The following is a 26219-nucleotide window of genomic DNA, read 5'->3' as shown; positions in this document are numbered from 1 at the left end:
TTATTCGTGTTGTGGGGTGAAATACCTTCTTTCGAGATTTAGGGGAATTTTGTTACAATCAGTATATTAGCTTAAAAATTACGTAAGTTAATTTACCTTTTTTTTGCTCACTTACACAAGTTAAGGAAACCAAAAATCGATTGAGCAGATCAGATCTAGTAACATTTTTATTTCCGCCCTGCTTGTAAAAACAGCTGCCCTACCTTAAATTCAAGTCTAGCTACGGCCCTGAGTAACACGCTACAAGCGTGTACACACCTAATACACCTGAATCCTCAACATGGCAGTCCTTGAAGAGTTCCCATTATACAGGGACCAATAATATGGAATAAACATTTTTTTAAGCGCGAAAATCGAAACGGAAGCTGTAATATACATGAGCACACTAAGCAATAAACCACCACGGCGCACCCTTTTGATATTATCTATGGTATCGAAGACTCCCTGATTTTCTTTTATTGATTAAAAGTAAATAATAAAATTAATACCCATTGTTTAATATTGTTACCATAAGCATGTACTTAGGGTATGTAAGTATACATTAGGTCAATAAAATTGCTCCTTGAAAACGAGTGCATTGAGAACAATAAAGTTATCGTCCGAAATCATGTACTTATAAGGAATGGGTACTATAAAATATTATTTTCTGCGACAAACAATATCATTATAATCTATTATCGAGTGTTTATCGCAAAAAAAGTGATGACGGCGCCAAAGTTTAAAAAGGTAGCTGTGTGTGTCAATACTGTTTCTGCCAGTCCGTATATGGGCATTTGTTGAATACTAAACGCTGATTGGTTAAAACGTTATCGTCACCAATGAGTCACTTTTCAAGTTACTAGTCTATTGTATAGAATTTTTATCATTTACATTCAGAGTAATGTAATCTCGTATCTTATCTTTGCAACATCGCTGTGGGGATTTTTTGTGAAGTACGTTTTTTATGTAGTTAGTATAAATTATATAAAATACTGTGTTACAAAACGTAGCATCAAGTATAACTTTCATCAAGTTGCCACCTTGAGGTCTCTTCACTATAATTTATTTTTATTTGTTTTGTTTGAAAATACTTAAAAAATATTTAAACTCCAAATAATTCGATTCATTACGATTGTTTTGATTGTGATTTTATTTTTAAATAATAAAGACAGTGTATTGACTTCAAAAATTACTTTGACGCATGCGCTGATTGGCTGTCGCGAAAAAGGGACTGCCAACATTCAGAACAGTGTCGTTCCGGTCGCCGTTGTCGTGGTGTCGGTGAAGTTAGTGGTGCAATTTTTACGTGTATAACATCAAAAAATGGTAAGTGAGAAATATAAATTACAGTGTTTCACGGTCGCGTTGTGTTTTCTTATTACGCGAGTGTTGAATTGAAAATGTTAATGTCGCATTTACATTGAAATTAGACTTTCTGTGACCGGTGCCGCCATATTTCGCACAGCCCACCGCAGAGTTCGCACGCCTTTTCGTGAAATTCGTTGTCACCGTTCAGTGATTTTATGCCACGTGTTGTGTTTTTCACGTCGCAACGGCGATGGGGTCGGGCAACGGCGTCTCGGGGGTTGATCATAGCCACTTGGCCAACGGGTATTGGATTTCACGTATGATCGAAAGGTTACCGCTGCAACGCCTTTTTTGACGACCCCGGAGGGCCGTATGCGGTATTGATCAATTTATTTTTCTATTTGGAGGGTGTATGTAGCCGTAAGATGATTTATAAGCGTTGTGTAGAACACAGGGGCAACGAACTTTATAGTGGTTGCATCGTCGCGCAATCGCACTATAGATTGCCCATATATGGAGTAGCGGTCGCGCGGCCGCCTGTCATTTCATTTCGCGTCTATTTTGGGCCGAACGCAGCTATGCATGTGCGCGAAAGTAGCTAATGTTTTAAATTAAGAATATTGAGTGCATTGGCCTGACAAAGTCAAGGTCGGAAGTCTTTTAAACTGTTAAAAGATTGTCTTTAAATGTTGTGCTATGCAAAAATAGTCCGTATGTCATTAGTTATAAAGTCGTGTCCGTCGGCAGATAGGTAATTGTAACATACTATCAGCCTGTCTTAAGGTGAAGTGCCTTATCAGTGACCATTTTCCTTCTGAGAACTAATTATGTACAATATTAGGGGATTATACAAATAACATTGTTCATGAATCTATCCTTAGTAATGACTAATTTATGGGTAAATGCTATAAGGTAAAGCAAATTAGTCAATCCCAGTATAGGAAATCAATGAATTAAACAAGTATAAATGGGAGTTATTATTATACTTGTCTAAATGAAAACATGTATATTTTCAAAAGGAACATTGCATGAATGTTCAACTATGGTATAAAATTACAATTCAAACCAACAGTAATTTAAAAGATGATTGTAAATCATAATCCCGCTACAAATTTGTTTGCAGTTATAATTTCATGTATGTTACAATATAAAGTTTAAAAAAATCTAAAGTGGCAACCATTTTAAATAATTTCACATATAAAGACAAATAAAAACACATGCACACATGCTACTCAGCATATTTGACACATTACATAACATGCAATAGTTTTAAAAAGTTTAAAAAATATACCCTAACAAATCAAATGAAAAAAATGTTCCACACACATGTTTTTACATTTTACTGCATTGTCTTGTCTTGTGAAAAACCAATTTAAACAAGTATAAGTAAAAACACTGCAAGTAATTCACATTTACAACAAATCTATAAAAATGTCCCAATTTGGACAACTAAGTCTACAAATTAGGTATTCTAATAAAATAATATTCTTTATTGTAAGTCATTGATAACATCCAAATTACAATAATTTTCAAAACTTTTTTCATACCAGACTATTTTGATTCTATGTAACTGAGTGTTTCCTATAGTTTTTAATATTAGTCATCGTTCAAATACAAGCAGGTTATGAAGACCACAAATAAGAATTTGAGCAGATCAAAAGGCATAAGCTTCAGGTTTCACAAAACCACTGTGATTTAATACGAATAGGATCTGTTAACCAACTATGTTTGATAACCAGCACACAACACACACACAGTGTAGTTACACTTACTTACAAATGAATATGCAATTTCAAAAAGGCTTCATGTCCAAAAATATAAGAAGTTCAGGTAATGGAAATTTTCTATAGTGTAAAAAAATATTTATTTTTGGGTTAAAATTTGGATTCAATTTGCAATTCAATTACCAAAGTTTTGTTGTTATTTATTTTATATATACATTTCTCGATATAGATATTATATTTATGAGACGTGTCCTTTTCGAAATTGCATATTAAAATTTTTTTTATTTAGGTATAGCTATACAGTATACATTACAAATATACAAAAAGGATGCATATTATAGTGTTAAGAGTTCTAAATTCAAACTCCGATAATAGCTAAATTACAAGAAACACTAAATTACAAATAAAGTTTTTAAGTGTTACAATCACTCTATATAGATAATTATTTATTTAACTATTTAGAGTTAGTAAGAAAATATCTAGGTCTTTACTGATATCCTCGCCCACTATGTATGTGATAGTGTGTTCAATTTGCATACTAGATATTATCCAGAGGCTAACTTAGGTCCCGAACAAATTGATACCTCTAATGCTGTATTTAATCAAATGCTGTATCGAATCGAAATAAAAAAAGTCCAAACAATTATATAAGAGTATTGTACTGCCTTATATGGTAAGGAAAAAATTGCAAGTCATGCCTTTGGTATATGAATCACTGCAGATGATTCATCTCAGCCACATTCAGGTCACATTTTCAGTCTAGAGTTCTAGACTTTCTCCACGTTAAGTGATGTTAAACATTGGAAAAGTTGAGATTTATAGTTCAAGTTACATGCAATGAGCGGCTGGTTGTTTTGTGTTGGCTTTTGAAACTTATTTGTTTGTGGCTAGAGTTGAAATTGAAATAACCATGCATGTTTTTATTGATTATATGTAATTATTGAGTAAAATGTCCATGATAAACATTCATAGAATTACATTCACGCTTTTAATAAGCAGCACTAATAATATTAACTTGTTTATTTGCACTCTTCAACCTGATTATGAATATGTCATGTTTGAATTTAATAAAAACCTCTACTAAAAGTCAATTCGTATTTAGGACACAGGGATAGGTTGCTATGAATAATGGACAGTATTTCTGCATTTGGGTCTAATTACAATTGTCATTGTCAAATTATAAAAAAAAAATAGGTATTGCTCGCGGCTTTTGCCGTGTAGAAACTCCTTTTTCTGTACAAAATTCCCTGATACACTAGCGATTTATAACACCAGCGTCATCTATTTAAAAACATAAAATATCCCATTATTTCCCATGGAGGCATATTAATTGTATAAAAAGTAGCCTATGTGTGGACTATGGACTGCCAAATTACATCCAAATCCATTCAGCTGTCTCTGCGTCTACTTCTAACAAACATCCATATTAGACAAATAAGGTGGTAAGCATTTTAATTTAGGTATTCCTTTGTTCTTTATACATAATTTTACTTCAACATAGTTTCATAAAAAAAAAAATATCCTATTTTGTCTCATTGTTGAACGTAAGTTTACTTAATTTGAGTAGAGATAATAGTTAGTAAGATATAATCATTAATCTGTTCACATGATTTATCATCATCGTTATGTTATGATATAAATTATCAATACATGTCAGTCCTCAACTGGACACAAACCTCTTCCAAAGCACGCCATTCACGCGGTTAGGTATTCGAAATTCAAAAATTATTAGATAAATAAAAATTACATATTCGAACGCCCGCACTTAAATGTGCGCAGTGCCAACCCTGGCCTGTTTCTTCGTATGATTCGTCTTCAAAATTCAAAAACTATATCGATTATTCAAAATTCCACATAATCCTTCAACCATGGGTAAACAATCGATAGCATTGCCCTTGACGTGCGCTCGTCTAAGTCACGGCTCCGGATCACCTGAGTCAGTCAATGACGCATACAAACTGACAGGTCGATGAACTTGATTTTTCGCGAAACTGTAACGTCCTAATGCGTGTGCGAGGCGACTCCGTTTCCGGTGATTTGAAAAAGTAGTTCGTCATTTGAATGAGTGGATGTCTGAATACTGGTTTCTTATATATATGAATCAGTGTATATGCCATAACCACAGTTAAATGTCAATAATTTTTATATTTGTTAGATTTCAATGGTATGCCATTAATATTCGTAACATACATCGTAAAATGGGGGTAAATAGGGATAACAATGGTTGCGCATTTAGAGACAGATAAACTTCCCTTCACTCTTCAATGATTGACGAATGAATTTCTGTGGTAAGCAAATCAAAGTTACATAACGATTCGGTCGATCTTTGTAATAATCAGACCAGCTTCTTCTCTGTCTACACCCTTCTACCACAATACGTGAGTACTCTGATACGGTGCCGCAATATTTGGAACATAATACAACACAGCTCCACATTAAACGCATTAATCATTGTGATTTTATATAACAAATATTTATGACTCATTTTTGTGTTATGAAAATTAAACAGCATTCTTAGTTCTTAGCAAACCTTTGTATGAAGTCATTGTTTGATTTTTAAACTCGGATTTTATTTTAGACTTCCTAGGATGACGTCATCATTGTCTTGTCTATAATATAAATAGTATTATATACTGTATAACTGCTAGGCCGGGACGCCCTCTACTATTGAAAGGGATGAGTTCACCACACTGGCCTAGTGCGGATTGGTAGACTTCATAAACCCTCAAAATACCTATAGATGACTTCTCAGGTATGCCGGTTTCCTCATTATGTTTTTCTTCACCGTTGAAGTAAGCAGTAATTCACAAAGAATATACATTTGAGAAAAGTCAGCGGTATATGCCATTGGGATTTGAACCTGCGGACATTCGTCTCGGCATTTCGTCCCACACACAACTAGACTATCGCCGCTTCTTCTACCACACCTTTACCTGTTATTCTCAAATACTTCATATACTATGCCTTTCCTCTTCATTGCCATTTATCAACGCGCTATCCAAGCAGCATTATGTATGCAGTGTTGTCTTCCAATTTAAAGGATATTGTATCCAGCGTAATTACTGGCCATTATGAGACTTACATCTCATGTCTGTGGGTGACGCTAACAGTGAAGTGCCACACAGTTTGTAATTAAGTTTTGTGTGGAGTTTCTGCTGTTTATGGGCGGTCGTATCGCTTACCATTAGGAAAGCGGCATGCTCGTCTCGTCATTAAAATACTATTAAAAAAATCAATATTCAAATTCGTCGCTTTTTGAATCTACATTCCTCGTTTCACCTAATCCGCTATAAGTTTCAATTTCAAGCTAATGTACTTATTTTAAGTTTTAAAATAGCATACGCATTATTTTTGGCAACAAGGGTAGGGACCTTCCCCTGCATGGAATCAGTAATTCAAAGGGGTATAAATTAGTATTACGGGAGAACAGATTATAATGACATCGTAAAGTAAAAACGCTATAAATATCAAACCATTCCATATCAGAACAGTGCAAGCGTACTTATTAAAATCGATAAACCAGGCGATGACGTGTGCATTATCAATGAAACGTAATACAAAACACCTGTCAATAAATCCAAGAAAAAACGTCTTAGCCTAATCAAACTAGAATTTCAACAATCAAACCAATGTATCCGGTTTGAGTTTGTCATCAATAGAATATATTATAATGACAGCACGGGTATAACGTATTTATGGAAAATTTTAATGCTCAAGCTTTATTATGTTGCCAGCAACATGTCGGCGCGCGTAACGTTTTAAAATAATGTGTTATATTTTGCTACAGGAATGTACTGTGGACATGACAGGAAAATTTTACGGTTTATAATAGTTCATAATATTTGACAATATATAAGGATATTAGATACTGAAAACATTACATTTGGTATTGTCAGGCAGATGGTATTTCATAAATGAGGAAACAATCTAGAAGCTACCTTAATGACATTAAATCCCTCATTCCTACCTAATTTAATGAAGGATTGCAATAATACATAATCATAATTTGAAATAAGGCCATTATCAGGTATCAAAATATATAAATTGAATTGTAAAGTAATAAAGGTTAGAATTGAAAAAACATGTGTACCTAATGCAGGGAATATGATTTGTAATCTTAAAAACATTAGGCTTAATCTATCATGTAAAATAATAAATAAAATAAAAATCCATTTATTGTCTTATTAACTAGTTACATCTATTATTATAAATCACAGTAAAATTTTATAATTATAAAGGCAAAAGGTAGCGGCTCAGCTCATGCTGCCCGGGTTCCGAGCAGTGCTGGTTTTCAGCCGCTCCTAAACTAAATAATAAATCAAGTATTCCTTTCGACAACTGACATTGAAAATGTCAATAGTAATATCTACTAAAATATCGCGAACCACCCCTCAAGTGAAGGGGCAGACGCATGCGGACTCTCGTGCCAATGATATTGCGACAGGGGGTGATCTCTGCGGAGTATCACCCTCCGTTGCCGCAATCTCTGGGGTGGTGACATTTGTCGAAAAGAAATGATTTGCGTCGTTTTTTGTTTTATCCAACATCGACTATATTAATTTTAATGAGTTAAAACATGTGTTGGATGCATTCGTTTATAGATAATGGTTTATTAGTCCATTGAAAAGTTACATTTGGGGTTGCGTTTTTTAGAGGACGCAATTTTATTTTTTTTAAGTGTAGGGGGGGTCAGTCTAAAGCTAAAACCAAGTTTGTGGGGTCGCCACCCTTGTCCCACGGCCGCCATCTTGAAAATAGGGGTTGAAATGGTTTTTACGATGTATCTTTTAAACTATTTATCTGACAAAAAAAAATTATCAACATTTTTTGTTGCAAATTAAATTCTCTACAACTTTGGTTCAGTAACTTTTTGTCGTAGAACTATAAATAAAAAAGTTATACGCGAAAATGTTAAGAAATTCAATGTTAAGCAATGTCCATTGCAACGTCATCAGAACGTGTGTTTTTAAGGTTAATAATACTTTTTTTTTTCTTCTAAATTATTTTTACGGTAACCCACGAAGAAATTTATTTTTCGTATAGGAAGCAATCAGCGCTATTTTGTTACGATAGGAATAATATTCGTAGTAATAATAATTATTCTTCTAAGAGACCGTCTAGGGCTTTATTTTTCAAAGTGGGGGGCCCGCGAGTCCTTAGAGTGACGTGACATGTAAAGGGGGATATTAATGTAGATTTGGTCAATCAATATAATCCCCCGCTCACAGTCCTTCTTTCTGGATGAAAGGTACCTTATGTCTTTCTGTACCCCTGGCAATGTTATCATCATCAGTTTGAGCTGTAAAAGTGTGAAGGCGTAACAAATAAACAAACTAACTTTCATAATATTAGTTAGATACTAGGTGACGACCTTGACTTCCCCTTCTTTGCATTGAAGAGAAGAGGAACATGACTTTCTTTCTTTGCCTAAAAAGGCAGCAGGGTGGCGTGGCAAAATTACTTTAGGAACTCCTGATCTAGGGTGTGAGCTCTATTTCCCTCATAGTTCACTTAACGACGATTTCTGCTTCCAACACAATCAAAATTATTACAGGATATACGTCGCATTATGCAGGTTTCATTCCATTCAAGATTAGTCTGTTCCCATAAAGGAAGACTTGTTAAAAAGGGTCAAAACAAAAAATGTGCTTATCGTGTCCAGAGAATCTCACACAACGTCCCGACAACAGGAGCCCCTCCATCTAGTATCCGGAGAATATAAATCTATGAACTTATTTATTAGGTTTTCCAGCATACTTACCACTAGATTCTAATAATTTAATTATCACAAGTCTCCACTCGAATGTTACGTGGTAACAACTGCCGATAAAAATAAACAACTCTACGTCAAATAACTGCGTAATGTCAAAACAAAAATAACCTTGTTCGTTGCGGGCGACAATAAATTCGTTTGAGACGTATTTTTATTGGCCACACTTTCGCGTCATTGCATTCTGATGATATCATTAGTACAATGAATAGTGAGTAATGTGTTACTTATTAGACGGTGATTAATTTGTGATCGAATAGATGAATTGATCTGGTGATGAGACATGTTGGCAGCGTGATAGTTGGTCAATTCCTGTCTTTAATAAAAAAATATATAGTTTCTTCATATTATGTTTTATATCATTTGCCATATACCAGTGGTAAAAAGTGAATTTCTACGATAGGGAACCCGACACAGCATGTAGGCACTAATATGCATAAAGGCTGTCTGCAAATCGTTCTAATAATTATTAGATTTCCACAGCAGTTTTTCATGAAGGGAAGACGACAGGAATCGGATTATATAGCCCAATCGCCACTGCCATATACGGATATATTATTATTGCGTCTAGTTTTAAAACATATAACAAAAAAGTTGGATTTTAAGCCAATATAGTTTAACCTTTAAATGGAAAGGTCGTTTATGAGAGCACGTTTCCAGAAATGCTAATGTAAAATGACAATGCGCTGGTATAATTCATTACGATGTAATTAACAAGTTCCTTCTATATTCGGCTTAACCCAAACTATCTAGTAATGTTAGTTATATTTCTATCTACTGTAAAAAAAAAAACAAAAATCACTAAAATGGTTTCTACAGCGCGTAATTTAGAACCCCTTTTGCATAATATATGACTAGTTAATCACTTGCGAGTAATTTAAGTGAGCGGTTTGCCTCTAATCATACCCTGTGCGATCGATATTGCTACGAATATGGTGCATTATTGAAACCGTTGCTTGATTCAAGGTGGTCTGGAAAAGTTTAAGACCTTTGCGGTGATGTAGGGTTGATTTACCCATCCACTCAAATTCCTCATCAATCGATCTTACTGTAATGTATTCAGATGTAAGTAATGGAAATTTCGGTTTTTTAGATAAAAAAGACGAGGCAGTTTTTTTTTTATTATGTGTTGACTACGGCCTACACTTGATGAAAAAATTCTGATCTCTCATAATCATACTAGCATAATTGCCCCCCAGATTCCGTTAAAAATAACCCATGATTATAGAATCTAGACATTTTTAACAAAATCCAGTTTTTGCATATCAAGTTGGAGCCTAAAAGTAATAACTCTTCAGCTTTAACTACTTGGTAACATCATAATTAATTTGGCAATAAAACTGATATGTCGTACACATTAAACTTAATTGTTTTGATACATCAGTCATAATAACATTAACCCTGAAGAATGAGACATAAGATAAGAGGTTGCGTATATTGTTTATTTTTATGTTAAACAATAACAATGGTTTTTGTTTTAACGTTTACAAATGTTTTTAGCATCGACGTTATTTCTAATTTCGACTTATTTACGTTCGATAGTTTTATTACAATCGAATATATAGCAATTGCTTCAGTTTTGGAATATGTTTTGGCGTTAAAAGCCAGTTGTAAAACGTCTTGCCGTATCAAAATTCTAGAAAACGACTAGTAAGTCCCTGCTGTTAAAATATGTGCTTGATTATTTTATAAATACTTTACGTTGTAAAGGTCCCCAATGGTAAAGTTTTAGCTTGATAAGCTGTAATTCTGCAATTCTTGGTTATATTTGAGTGTTATTCTACTATATCGAGATTGAGATATAACTTTAGACACCGGAGATCATTTCTTTCGCTGATACTCTTTGATTCTTATGGATAAATCATAAAACGATAGTGCTTTAACAGTTTTATCAAATTATGTTTTTGGTATAACGTATGTTACTATCTACTTATCATAAGTTTTACGTATCATTAGTGAAGTGAGCCCTTATATCTATTACTTTACAATACATCCTTTTAAAATTCATTTGTATTTTAATATGAAAGCATCAGTCATTTATCGGAACCGACATTATAATGGCTATGACTCAGCGGAAGTTATTTTTAAAGAACACTACTATTTCGGAATATTTAATGAACGGGTCACAAAGAATACTAAAATTGTGAATTCATTCAACTCCTTTTAAAGTTTTATTGCATAAGTTCATGTAAATAAAATGTTTTTTGTTTGTACGTAGATTGTGTACGCATTGAAGTATTTTGTTGCACTTTTTGATGTATTAAAAGCATAAATTTTCTGCATTAAATTATATTGTGAAATGCGTGCCGGCTATATCTGTTTGCTTGATGATTAGATTAACTAGGTAAATGCACGTAAGTTATATTGAGTTATCAATTCAAGACAAATGTTTCTACTTTTGATAAGCTTTATATTTATCGAAGAGTTAATTTTTATGTCATTAATATAAAATAATCTATGATCTCTATTATGTAAAATAGTAATCTTATTTGAAAAAATGCTATCATTTTGGATGTGATGTGAAGAAGCGATTGAGTACTGAAGAAGGCAAAAGAGGCCAACATGTTGGTTTCATTTTAGACTGCACTTTACTTATTGCTGGTTAGGTTACTCAGACCTATTCTAATGCCGGCGCCACATACAGACAAATATTTATACAAAGACTTTGCCACACTTTGAACACAGTTACAGAAACTGACCAAATATCAACTTTTATGGCTTTTACTTTTAGGTTTTGCATATAATAGGTTCTCCTTCAAGCAACTCGATAACTTTGAACGCTTTGATGTGTGGTCGAAAAACTGATACCGAATGGCAAATATGCAAACTATTAAAAAAACTTTGCACAAATACACAAATATTCGTGCCACACATGAGTTCAAATATTTTTGCTATGTGTAACGCCGGCATAATATTAATATCACTTTGTCAATAAAACTTTCCTAGAATATTGCACTACAAAAACCCAACGGCTACAAAAAGTAGTCACATCTAAATACAATTGTCTCCCGCATGGTGGCGCGGAAATAGTCTCGTCTGAGAGACATTGGCCGAGCCTCGCGCCCGTCTAATAATACTCGGTGCGTGAACCCCGCACGTGGCGATATCCATTCAAATCGATACTCGGCCGCAAGGGACTTTCATTTCAGAAATATGTTTGTATATGGACGTGGGCTTTATAAAATTGGTTTATGCGGGATGCCGAGAACTAAGGTTATTTATTTATTCATTTATAATTAGAACGACCAGTAATATATACGGTAATAATTGACTTAAATGCACAATATTTTAAGCGTAGGTCGCATAAGTGAGATGTTGTTTCAATTTGTGTTCAGATCGCAAATTAAACCATGTTCGTGTAGATTTTTTAGTGCGAGCTAGGCTAATTTAACTAAGTTTTCGGTATCCCGCATTAAGCTTGTATTATGAATGTTTTTTTTTTTTGTTGTATGGAATAGTATGTAAATAATGCAAGAACTGTTTGATTTTTCTGGATTTGTATTTTACTAACAGTTAATAGGTTATATATAAAATTTGTATTGAAAAAAATGCAGAAATTAAGATCTACCTTTTTGAAAGTCGAATAAGACCGGCACTTTATTGATTATGAATAAATTATTTTTATACACACTATTCTATTCATACTATATTTCTATTTTAATATAATCATTTTTTATTTTACTATTTATATTATAAACAACTAATTCTAGTGAAGGCGACAGAAGGAATAGGCAGTTGACACATAACGATTACTGAATCAAAATGGTGTTCTTGTCTTCTAAAGATTTAACATCAGGCGACCAACCAGCTTGGCTATTATACTATGCTGTACTACATTTCAAAAGTCCAAACAACCATAAAATTCCTTTCAATGAATCTCAAAATACACATCGACATCTGTTCAAACAGTAAATATAAGAATTAAACAAAACAATGTGTGAAACTATCTCGCTGTGCTATTGTACTTGCATCTTGTCTCGTCTGTTATTCAACAGATAAGTTTGTTTGCATATTTATTTAATGATAAAGCTTTGTTTTTTTTGAACGAGCACGACTGAGTGACCCCACTACAACCGATGGTAAATCGAGTGAGGTCCAGTAGAATGTCGACTGACGAGAGATGATTACCCCTCGACAGTCGGAACAAGTATGCCGGCCTGTTGGAACCGGATATACACAGGCTGATCCCGGAACGCCACACACTTGCATGGTCCACTATAGCGGGAAATTTAGAGAAGATTTAAGAGTATTTGTATTTCTCTCAGTTGCGAATAAAAGTTTATAAAATATATGTACAATATTGCTTTTAGGTTTCAATTATATATCAGATATCGCCGTAAATATTACTAGGTTTATGGGTAAAAAAAATTAACCATTCTATAGAATAGAAATCGTTACTTTGACTTTTCGGACGAACAACACCTCAATCCCCCTGTGACCATGAAAGCTGCAGTCTTCGAAACGTAGGGAGAAAATTATAAAATAACATACCGCGATAAAATCCGTTAAATAGTTCAATTTCAATGTCTAACGTTCGCATAAACATAAGAAATCATTTTTATAAAATAGTCTAAATCCATACAACTGCATGATTGGCAAAAACAGTTTTTGCTATGTCTGCGACACGCTAATTCTCATGAAAGTTTTTACGATCAATAGTTTGACCAATGAATCACTAAGTGAGAGGTGTGAGGTCCTTTGTCATGCAGTGCTGCCACAGGATATCCTTGTCTAAAGGTTGGCACTACGATGTGTCATCATTAGCAAGAGTCCACTCCTCGAGTCACCTTGCAGCGCACTTGATATGTTTCACAATCGATTGCGAATGTTATTAAACAGATTTCCGAGTAGTTTTCTATGTAAACTTCTATGAATTTCCTTCCTGTATTCGATTTTTATTGTTTTAAATGATAAGACAAGCTTGCCATTCGTCTGATGGTAAGCGATACGAACGCCCATAAACAGTAGAAACACCATTGAACAACTTGAATTACAAAGTATTGTTTGTTATTCCACTGCGCTCGCTACCCTGAGACATGAGATCTGTGTTATTTTGTCCAGTAGTTAAACAGGCATAGTGCAATATTGCACAGTGTAACAGTTTAGTCTTACGAATATAATATACTCAACTGAAATATAAACAAACCCAAAGATGCATATTCTGTAAAATATTGAGATAAATAAAGGTGTGGCTAAAGATTTATAAGCTGTTTAACTCAAACAGCAGCTCTACAAACAAATAGACTGTAATTAAATGCAACTAGTGCGAAGCATTTACGATTCACCCGGCCCGACCTGCAAGATAAAAGTCAATATCATGGCATTCCTTGTGAGTCATTCGACATTTACAGTGATAAACCATCTATAGCGTGGTAGGCGAGAATGGCCGTTAAGTGTACGCAATAAGAGCTAAATAACTTGACCTTTGCGAAAGGTGATTCCGACGGTTGTACAAAAGGTTGGAAGTTTGCGAATATTGGTGCCATGACGATGAACTTTTTGTCTGGGATTATGGATGTGATGTATTTTAAAACTAATGGAAGGTTTAAAAGTAAAAGGTATCGTTATCTATACTATACTGATATATGCGAATATTTGGATGTTGTTACTGAATTGCGCCAGAACGGCTGAACGTATCTGAATGAAATTTGGCACGAAGGTAGATCATAGGCTGGAATAGCACATAGACTACTTTTTATCCTTGAAATACTCGCTTTGAACCGCTAGTTAGAGGAAGTTATGTATATTAAACCTACGGTTTTATGGAATCAATTGTTAAGTTATTAATGAAATGGAAAAAGACTTATGATTTACTATGATTGGAGTAATCCGTGAAATCATAGCATTTATAATAAGTCCTGAAGGGCTATTTAATACGCATATGATTACATAATACAAAGTCGTTTGAAGTAAGCCTTGAGAAGCGCCGAGAAGTCACAATATGGATTTTGAAAAAAAAATAGACTATTTTAATATTAAGATGACCTCCGCTTTAAGATTATCCTTTATAAATTAATAACAGCACGCAATATGTTATAATATGTACTACAGAATTAAACATTACAAATTCGTGTACTTTGGCATTTTACATTCATTAATGAACTCACAATTAGGTCTTGGTAAAGATAGAATTTGGGACGGCTGAGAAATATTAACGGCAGGTGATGAACTGGCACAATGGAATCTGAATCTAGAAAGCGGGTCGCGTGTAAATTAAAAGATTGGTATGTTTGGAAAATACTACGAATATATGAATTTCATTGCACTATCTGGGTTGCCTATTAAGTAAATGTTGTATGTGCTATGTACTGCATGATGAGAAAACAAGGCCAATCTTAGTCATGAACAGCAACACCCATAACTTGATAAGTGCCACGCCAAAACACGATAAATATCACTCTGCGACATAAATGTTGAATACCTAATGCCGAGTGATGACACTGTCAATGCGCTGAACATGTGCACTGGAGTTCTTGCAGACTGCGTAGTTAGAAAAAGACAGTCATAACTGATCAGATCATAGGAAATATGGATCTTTTCTTTAAAAGACATGGATCTAATAGCAAAACTGTCTCGTATTAAAAGACTTAGCAGTAAGTGTATTTTTACAATCGACTAGTTTTTGCCCGCAGCTCCGCCCTCGTTAATATTTTTTTCTGGAATAAATGTAGCTTATGTCCTTCCCTAGGAATTAAACAATCTCCATACCAAATCCCATCAAAATCGGTTGAGTGGTTCAGCCATGAAGTGTCACAAACAGAGTTAATTTCGCATTTATAATATAAGGGCAGATTATTTGTCTGCAATATACATTGGTCGAATAATTGATAACTGCAATGAAATAAATCACGTAGAAAGTTTTAACAGCATACTGATTGAAAATATTTGGAGCGTGCTGATTTTGTTATTAATAATTAATTGCGTTCCGAATTAGCCGATTAACAATTGTAGCGGAAAATATGAAACTAGCAATCATGTTTGATCGTGATATTTTTATGTTGGAAAATAAATTACGCTTAATAATAAAACTAAGTCATTCGGTGGAATATTATAAAAGGGATTGAAAAAAACGACTTAACGGGAACCTATGTGATGATTTGTTTAGTTTTTAAGTCAAGTGTTTAGAAGACTACTTAGCCTTTATCAGTCACAAGGTGAACTAAGGTGTCGTCCCAAAAGATTACGTTAAAATCCATCTTCATTTTAAATTACACAAAGAATAAGTCTGAAACAATCTAATAGTTTTATTTCAATGCAACATTTGCGTAAACATGAAATCCTCAAGTAAAATGAGTACACGAAGCTTTATTACATGAAAAAGGATATTCGCGTACAAGACTGCGGCAAAAACTGTAAACCGCAATACAATTACATAATCTTGCGAATGCAACCTTGCGCCGGTTCGAAATAGACTGTACGTCATGGTGCGGCGACTGGCGAGCGTGGTGCATTGCGGAGTCGTGGATTCAGATCTAAAATAAAATCTATATCACATTTATAAATAAAATAACATAAATAATTCGTCTAAGATAGGTTTTATTTGAATTGAAATCTAGAATTATAATTTAAACATTTGTATTGACCTAATAATGACAAAGTAGGAACAAAATTTACCTAAAGATGTGTGATCAGATCCGTATTAAGTTATGTAATTGTCACATTACCGATAGCAGAAATCTTTAATTAATAGCTAAATTATGACTGATTATTCATGAAATATTTTCGTAGAAGAGATAGCTAAATGAACACATTATCAAGCCATAAAAAAGTGGCTGTCTTTGTATATTAAAATTATAATGCTAATAATTTTTACTCCAAAGCAAATATTTTTTATGATTTAGTTTTCGGACATCCGGCCAAAACGTCCCATTAAAAATATTTTTGAGCAGTAATTCTCAGCGTAGATTCCGCGGGGCTTAAAAAAATAATTTGTTATTTGCTAAAAAGCCGCCAAGCATTAGATCCATAATCAAGTCTATGTAAAATGGTAACAAATATACATTGACTGAAACAACATGACGTCTACAACGTTCGCGCATTAAAAAATCCGTTTAAAATCACACAAATACACACAAATTAACTAAAAGAATATGACGTCAACAACGTTCGTGTATTAAAAATTCCGTTTAAAATCTAAATGACAGTACACACAAATCTAATAAAACTTTCTATCTTTGTATATTAATTACTATTTCCATCTCAAACTATGTTTGTTATTTTGACGCGGTGGCGTGTCCTGGACTCTAGCCAATTTCTTTTCGAACCATTTGAAATACCGTGTCTGCGTAATAGCCTAGCGGTTGCTAATACTATATAATAGATAATTTGACTGTACCAAAGAACTGGAGTCTGAAGTGATAGTCTTTATTTTCACTTTTAGAAGTCCACTCCTGAATATAGGCCTTCATTAAGATTTCCAGCTGAACCTATTAGAAGCGATCTGAATCTAGCGAGTTCCTGCTTCCCTACTCTCTTCTCTCTGCCACCTGGTGGGCGTCCAATGCCAAATCATGTGGTCTATTAAATGATCATATCTCGTTTGGGGACTAAGATGTTTTCGGATTTTCATCTCTGATATTCAATGTAGACTTAACATTTGGGTCGTCTGTGTGATATAGGTCGTCATAAACTAGATTTGCATTAACTATTTCTGTTATATTGAATTTATGATTTTTGCTGTGCCAAATTGATCTTTCACTTCTGAAATGTAAAATTCATTATTGACCTTCACGTTGCTAATTATTATATCGAAAACTGATTTTTTTATAAAAAACTTTTTTATTGTATAAAGGCGTATTCTGCGGTGGATTGTGATCGAAAATAATGTTAAGAACCAAGTGGGTTTTTTGAAAACGAACAAAGTTGCACTTTGATACGTCAAAATTTATAATAATTATTATTTCTAAAAAACATTTAATATCACTTATATAACTACGGACATTTTAAACTATTATTAAATGAAACTAACCTATCAAAACTTGTTTACAGGCGTCTGGTGTGACAGTTTCGGACGCATGCAAAACGACGTACGAGGAGATCAAAAAGGACAAGAAACACCGCTACGTGGTGTTCTACATCCGCGACGAGAAGCAGATCGACGTGGAGACTGTCGGCGAGCGCAACGCGGAGTACGAGGCGTTCCTCGAGGACCTGCAAAAGGGCGGCACGGGCGAGTGCAGGTGAGCAAAGCAGCACCAGACTTTTTTTTGTACGGGATGTCACGAACACTTTACTTGAAAGTCAAACTCTTAGTCAGAGATTGGCTTTGTCTTAAATATTTTTAATGGATTTACACTCTCTTTAAAATCTGCCTAAAAAAACGAAGATTTCCAAAAATTCCCTTTCGGAAAATGTCACCTTGCGCAACTTCTTTACAGCCCACTGATAAATGTATGGCAAACTGTAGACTGCCTCGAGTGCCATATTTCATGGAACCTTTCATTTTTCGCGGGTTAAGGCGCGTCATCGTTATCACTACGTGTGGACACACTCGGGAGTATAGCATCATCTGACCGCGCATTGGGTCGAGATCCTATCCCTATGTACCCTGCACCGGCATACCAACAAAATCCCGCGTTAGCCTTTTACATAATGGCCCCGGAGTATGTTATTGCAATAAGATAGCATTTCGAGACCGTCCCTGTATTACATGGAATCTAACCTTGTTGCTGATTTTTTTGCGTTTTACACCTCTGCCTACCCCTGAAAAGGGGAAAAGCGTGATGTTACATACGTATAAACTATAGACTGATATAATGTTTCCTTTGTTTCCAGATATGGCCTCTTCGACTTCGAATACACGCACCAGTGCCAAGGCACGTCCGAAGCGAGTAAGAAACAGAAGCTGTTCCTGATGTCGTGGTGCCCCGACACCGCCAAGGTCAAGAAGAAGATGTTGTACTCCAGGTAAATTATACTACACTCGACAATATTTCAATAATTCTATACTGTCGTGCTAAGCTCAAAAGCGATATCTCAAGAAAAACAAAATCTTGATTCTTATGTCATCAGATAGCTTAAAGAAATACCCATCCAATGAACTTATCTACATAACGGTATCTTGTTTAGAAACTGTTAATAAAACCTTAAAAGGGTTTCTCTATCTGAGTTTTACATACAAAACTATAAAAAACTATATTGACAAAACATCGATGATCTGGAATAAGGTTTCCCTGACATACCGCTTTTGCTCTTAGCACGGCAGTAAATACATACGTCTCGCCGTAAGATCTGCAAGGTTTAAACTATTGCGGAATACGGCTTATGGTCATTCCAGGGTAAAAACTACTTGCGGTAGTCGACTTGCAAGTTTTCTTGCTTATCTAAACTGATCTATATCTTATTTGTTAACCAGAAACATGGTCTTTATCTGTGGCAGATTCCATTTGAATCTGTTCAGCAATATCGGTGTTGCTAACATCTAGACATTTCCATCATCACTAGGTTTTCGCAGCTTCGCCTGCGTGAAAGTTTTCCGGGATAAAAGTCCCGCTATATATTTTCCCGGGATAGAAAGTAGCCTATGTCCTTCTCAGGATCTCTAACAAGCCTTCCACAATAAATGGGCTATCCGACACAAAAAAAAATCACAATTCGAACGGGAAGTCCCTGAGAGTAGCGCATTCAAACAAATTCCTCAGCTTTATATAATAATATAGATATTGGATTAGCAGAGATATAGTAATCAGATAATTAGTGTTAATTATTTAATTATTTTGATTATACTTTATCGATTATAGTAAATTTACACAAACTCTTACTTTGATACTAGAAAACGGGTTTTATTTTCTACGATAAAACTATGGTAACATACTTATTCATTCGCTGATTCATCTTTGGCCCAACCCAAAGCGATAATGGTGTATAATCAGAATTTTGAATAGTTATTAATTTTATATTAACACGTTATACATGATTTTAAAAAAAATATGGAAGTTTACCGCTTATGCGGAAAAAGGGGCGCCATGAGGAAGAAGGAAGTTTAAACATATATATTTTTATACTGAGAAAATGGTTGGAAATGTGTATTTAACTCAATTTAAAAAAAGCTTGACGTCTTTTTCCTTGAAGACAGAATTTTTCCTCAATAGATTCTTAACTACTCATGGCTTCCATGGCGTAATTGTATTCTAGAACTTGTGCTCAATACGGCAATACCCTCGCTCCCCTATCACATCACTATTATATTCACGAATAAACTTCACAAGCTGCCCTTCGAGCGAAACCAATTTTAAAGCTCAGTTTAAACTAGCAAATTCTTGCTGCAATTTATATTGCGCAAGAACTCTCAATTACGTTTACTCCAGTGGCAATATCAATAGTTCTTATACACATGCATGTCCCATTAACTTTGCATTTGCACAAGTCGAATTTATCAAGTTTTATTGATAATTTAAACCTCTCTTTATAAGTATCTTCCGTGGAAAATATTCTACGTCGCAAAACTCAAGTGGATGCGATTATTGAGTATATGTAATTCATTTATCAGAGATAGAGATATTATTGTAATGATGATGTCATAACGGCATGTGTTGTTTGTTGCACACAAAGTCCTGTGATAATTTTTGATATATTAACAATCTGAAAACGGTGGGACATTGTAATATTTTTAATATTAATCAAAAAGGAAAAACGAGACATGTATTTTCTAGAGTTTAGTATTGGGCTTGAAGGGTTCGTCTGATATATTTTTGGAATGATTTTAACAAATTACTAATACACAAAAAGTGACACTTGCCACGCCCTGTAAAAAAATAATATCATTAAGATTATGGTAATGGATATCACAATTTGAGCTTAGAATTATTTACATATTATATTATAAATTGAACTAGTATAGTCTTGACAATGTTCCTGTATCACAATAAGTATATATTGTATTTGTTTGTCGTAGCTCTTTCGACGCGTTGAAGAAGTCGTTGGTGGGCGTGCAGAAGTACATCCAGGCGACCGACCTGTCGGAGGCGTCGCAGGAAGCCGTGGAGGAGAAGCTGCGCGCCACCGACCGCCAGTAATCAGCATTTAGCCTGACGCCGCGCCCACCTCAGTCCAACCGTCAGTCAGTATTGAAGGGACGGCGCGGCTCACCGGATCTTTATATATCGTTTCACTTCAGCTTTGCAGACAACTGGGAGAGGTGCCGACACCTCGCCAGCCTCTACTTTAGCGATTAAGAGATCTTTATAATTTAAATTATACTAATTATTATATATATTTTTTCCTGTAACTGTGAGTAAATTAAGCTCAAACTAAATTTAAACGGTCACGTGTGCGTGGTTTTAGTTTTTTTGTATCTTACAGGTTAGAGAACGCCGGTCGGCTTTTTTTACTACTTAGATTTGTAATATAAAGGATGTACGATTTTACACGATCGCCTAGTTTTCGTTCGACGCTAACGTAAGCTTGTGCCGCGGCTCTGAACTGGCGCGCCTTGGATAAGTATTTTGTAACCGATATATCCAGAATTACACTCGATATAAGTGAATACTGCTTGTTTTATTTATTATAATGTACAGAAATAGATTAAAACCCAAACACCACTATTCTGTTATCATAAACAGAAATTAGCCCAACTGCAAGAGAACATTGAAAATCCTGTCAAAGACAAATTACTGCATCCTAAATTACTTTCATAACAGAGTGCTTCGGTGCGGACTGCCGTCATATCTCGAGTTTGAACCCTGACATTGGGTTCCTCAGATTGGAATCGGCTTAAGGCGATACCTCAAGGTCCATTTTCATACATTTTGTTTCGGCTTTAATCTGGGTAACTAAACAAGTATTGGCAAGTAAAGAATTTAAATTCACGTCTAGTTAGTGATTAGTTCTCGCAGTTGAAAGAAAAACGTAAAATAATTAATAATCATGGATATTTCGGCCTTTAAAATTTAATATGACGAAATTTTAAAGGCAGAAATATCCATGATTATTAATTATTTTACATTTTTCTTCAACTGCGAGAACTAATCACTAACTAGACGTGAATTTAAATTCTTTACTTGCCAATACTTGTTTAGTTACCCAGATTAAAGGCGAAACAAAATGTATGAAAATGGACCTTGAGGTATCGCCTTAAGTATGAAACTGTGTGCAAACGGCAATAGACTGGGCCTATAAAACCTTATATAGCTGAAGATTTGTGGGTATAAACCTCTACCTACCCGTGAAAAGGAAAAAAAATAATCTGATATATAAAATTAGAGATTGGTAAAACTCCTATCAATTAAATTATAGATAATTGTTTTACAATAATTTGAAGTCTAAATAATTAATATTTGATTGTAAAATGTTTATCGAAAATGGACCTATTAGATCATTTTTTGACTAGCCTAACAGACTTGTTGACTGGTAGAGAATGCCTATGGCATTAAGTCCGCCTGTATACATTTGTATATTAAGTGCAATAAACAGATTTAAGTAGTAATTTACAAATGACTTATTTAAAAATTACTATACTCGGGATCAAATCGAAGAGTACGATTTAGATCTTTCATTGAAAACGGCTGTAATAAGTGGATAATTTGGATATGCCTTATGTTAAAATGGTTTAGGAAGAATAAAACTCAATGATGAATAAAACATTTATTAAAACATGGCAACCGCATTGCTATCACTATTAACTATCACAAATCGAAATCTTCATGGAAATCGTAAATTTTCAACTCTTAATAAAGATTAGTGATATTTCGACAGGTCTTACGTATAATAATACAAGTGCAAAAATAACTTTACAGGATGAGGAGGCGATTTAAACATTCTAAACTTAAATTTCTCATAGTTTAACAGATTTTTTTGAAATACTGAGGTTCAAAAACAGTTATGTTTTTGAACTTGAACTAGTAAACATAGGACTCGTCGAATTCATTGCAGAACAATATTGCCGCGCTAAACGCAAAAGCGGTATGTCAGGGAAACCTTATTTTGAGATAATCGAAGTTTTGTAAATATAGTTTTGTATGTAAAACTGAGATAGACGAACTCTTTAAGGATTTTTTGACAAATTGTCAACAAGATATGTTTATTTGGGTAAGTTCATTGGATGGGTATTTCTTTAAGCTATCTGACGACACAATAATCAAGATTTTGATATTTTTTTGAGATACTGCTTTCGAGCTTAGCACGGCAGAATACACGAACCAAAAATTTGGTATGCGGGCAATATTTGATAAATATAAAACCCAAGTGTTACAATAAAAACAAAGTTCAATAGTATTTTAAAAATAGGAGAGTTTATTACATATTTAGAAGATCCCAACTATCTCCGAGTATTGGATATGAAATTACAAATAGGTATTTAACATCTGATTTTCTAAATATAAGCTGCATGTTTGGTAATATTGAACTTACATGCAAGTGTAACATCAAACTTGCATGGAGCTACAATACTCAAGATATTCAATAACAATATTTTACAGAATATTTAGGGCCGATACATGGATTATTTATAATTCGTCGACTTAAACATCATCATCATCAGCCGCAAGATGTCCACTGCTGAACTTGGGCCTCCCCCATTTTTCAGATCGCCCATTGACTTAAACAACTGGAGATAAAATTGATTGAAATTTGAACTAGAAACGAAACCCATGATTGAAATGCTTTATCTCTGTAAATACTTAATTTAATTTTAATAGATCAATTCATATTTGGAGAAACTTATGAACTATCGATATTCTTAAAATAGACAGGAATTATCACCAATATAAAGTTCAGAAGTAAATCTTAAGGCGATACCTCAAGGTCCATTTTCATACATTTTGTTTCACCTTTAATCTGGGTAACTAAACAAGTATTGGCAAGTAAAGAATTTAAATTCACGTCTAGTTAGCCAGCCTTTAAAATTTCGTCATATTAAATTTTAAAGGCCGAAATATCCATGATTATTAATTATTTTTACGTTTTTCTTTCAACTGCGAGAACTAATCACTAACTAGAGGTGAATTTAAATTCTTTACTTGCCAATACTTGTTTAGTTACCCAGATTAAAGGTGAAACAAAATGTATGAAAATGGACCTTAAGCTATAACCTTAATACGTTAATATTTTCTACCTAATTCATTTAAATATTTTAAATCTTAACAATATTAGGCATCACTCTCATAGAAGCATTAAAATCTTTAACCACATAATTATCCCTACTTATTTCTTTAAATAACACTCATAAAAACAATGATAATTTAAAATAAGTGTTCTCACAAATCGTTCTCAAGGTGTAATCATCTTTTTTGCAATAATTATTTACTATTATAACCATCACTGCCTTATAAGGCAGTGTGACCAAACCGACCGAATGATTCATATCCAAGAGACAAGAATAATGACTCAATAAAAAAAACAATTGCTAAAATAAGTCGGAGACGTTTCCGCGCTAGCAAATCCGCTATACGAAAAAAGAGCGCGCCAGTTGTATTGTAATTTTTTTATATTTTATATACGACCTAGAGCATTCGATTTATATATTGACGTAGCACGGATTGTGGGTGGAATAATGCAAGAATTTACGAATAATCAAAAAAAACAATTTTATGTCATTTGAATATTTTCAACTCAAAATACATATTCCTAATTAAATTGTCGAAGTAATAGTGTCGGGTGCAAATTAAATTTATGTGTACTTCAGCATGAAATTAACAATTTTAATAACATTATTTATTAAATCAATAAAACAATATCCAATTATAAAAAAACAACCTATGTAAAGATAACATATAAAAATATGGTGCATATTTCTTTCTACATTTTTCCAATACCGAATAGATTAAACAAAAATGGTGGGTATGCCGTTTTGCCGGGGGATTGCTTTAAAGACACAATTATTTCCGTAAATAAGACTACCATAAACAATCATTGAAAAGCAAAATAGTTTTCAAAATAGTTTTGATGCTTGGTACCATTTATTTACTACTTTACTGGAACGTAAATTTCTAAGGTTAGTTTTATATGGCATTGACGTTTAAAATTCAATAATATTTTTAAAGTTATAATACAATTCTTTCACATAGTTGTAAAAACAATTTTATCAGGTTCTGATGCGAAAAAAAATGCTTATGAAATATGTCTATATTTATAAAGATACCACCGTGAAATTATTTGAACTCTTAAAGTTTGCCTGTATTTACACTTAATTTATTGGAATTATATATTTACTAGCTTTTGCCCGCGGCTCCGCCCGCGTTATAAAATTTTTCAGGCTAAAGTTTTCCGTTATAAAAGTAGTAGTTTCCCGGGAGCCTATGTTCTTCCCAGGGTCTCAAACTGTCTCCATACCAAATTTCATCTTAATACGTTGGGTAGTTTTTGAGTTTAACACGTTCAGACAGACAGATGCAGCGGGGGACTTTGTTTTATAATATATTTTTTAGAACTTTTAAAGTGGAACAATCCCGTCATACATCATTGTTGCATAACTTTAACCGTTTACGCAGCGCAAGCAACGGAAGCTCTCAAAACTTATAATTTTCCCCGTTTTTGCAACATGTTTCATTACTGCTCCGCTCCTATTGGTCATAGCGTGATGATATACAGCCTATAGCACTCCAGGAACAAAGGGCTATCCAACACAAAAAAGATTTTTTCAGTTCAAACCGGTAGTTCCTGAGATTAGCCATTACTGCTCCGCTCCTATTGGTCATAGCGTGATGATATATGACTTTGAGCACTCCACAAACAAAGGACTATTCAACCCAAAAATATTTTTTCTGTTCGAATCGGTAGTTCCTGAGATTAGCCATTACTGCTCCGCTCCTATTGGGTATAGCGTGATGATATATAGCCTATAGCACTCCACGAACAAAGGGCTATCCAACGCAAAAAGAATTTTTCAGTTTGGACCGGTATTTCCTGAGATTAGCCATTACTGCTCCGCTCCTATTGGGTATAGCGTGATGATATATAGCCTATAGCACTCCACGAACAAATGGCTATCCAACGCAAAAAGAATTATTCGGTTTGGACCGGTAGTTCCTGAGATTTGCGCGTTCAAACAAACAAACAAACAAACAAACTCTTCAGCTTTATATAATAGTATAGATTAGTACGGATACGTTAACAGACCTTCGTAATACCTTTGTAGTCACTTGATTTTTGGTCCTCCGAACCGGATGAAAAATCTCCAAAAACTTCATCTCAGACTTTCTTGCCAACTTTATGTTTACGTTGCAGTTTTAGAGATTTTCAATTACGAGAACATCGACAGAAATTGTCAAACAATTGTAATAAGAACGAAATCCCCTCTGCATTCACGAAAATGTATCATATATTATATTTTTTAATAATTCATATTATGATATATAATTTTTTTTTATTTAATCTACTCAATAGTCAATGTGGCTCGGTCCGTGAATGCCAAACCCATAGAGACTATTATATCTCTTCAATATTATTCGCCTTGTAAAGCTTTAATTTGAACCTAAAATTTAAAACATCGGTACGAAGTCTAT

General features: G+C 34.1%; 1 protein-coding gene and 1 long non-coding RNA gene across 3 annotated transcripts; one reads left to right on the top strand and one right to left on the bottom strand.

Annotated features, from left to right (window-relative positions):
- The first annotated feature begins 871 nt into the window (after positions 1-871).
- Positions 872-21265, top strand: LOC115448713 (cofilin/actin-depolymerizing factor homolog). Of its 2 annotated transcripts, XM_030176238.2 has the most exons (5): positions 872-932; positions 1208-1305; positions 17770-17960; positions 18556-18687; positions 20675-21265. In XM_030176238.2, the coding sequence occupies exons 2-5, from the start codon at positions 1303-1305 to the stop codon at positions 20793-20795; spliced, it is 447 nt and encodes a 148-aa protein (XP_030032098.1). In that variant the 5' UTR covers positions 872-932; positions 1208-1302; the 3' UTR covers positions 20796-21265. The 2 variants fall into 2 exon arrangements, with proteins under 2 accessions (XP_030032098.1, XP_030032097.1); XM_030176237.2 differs by lacking the exon at positions 872-932 and having other exon boundaries at positions 961-1305.
- A 1085-nt stretch (positions 21266-22350) lies between these two features.
- LOC119188707 lies at positions 22351-24998 on the bottom strand. Its single transcript, XR_005112042.1, has 2 exons — positions 23808-24998; positions 22351-23501 (listed from the first exon to the last, which is right to left on the bottom strand). It is a non-coding gene; the product is annotated as an uncharacterized LOC119188707 (long non-coding RNA).
- Between the last annotated feature and the right edge of the window lie 1221 nt (positions 24999-26219).

This window comes from Manduca sexta, chromosome 2 (assembly GCF_014839805.1).
Source record: "Manduca sexta isolate Smith_Timp_Sample1 chromosome 2, JHU_Msex_v1.0, whole genome shotgun sequence".
Classification (NCBI taxonomy): Eukaryota; Metazoa; Arthropoda; class Insecta; order Lepidoptera; family Sphingidae; genus Manduca; species Manduca sexta.
The sequence above is the reverse complement of the archived record's forward strand: the minus strand, read 5'-3'. Positions and strand labels throughout refer to the sequence as shown.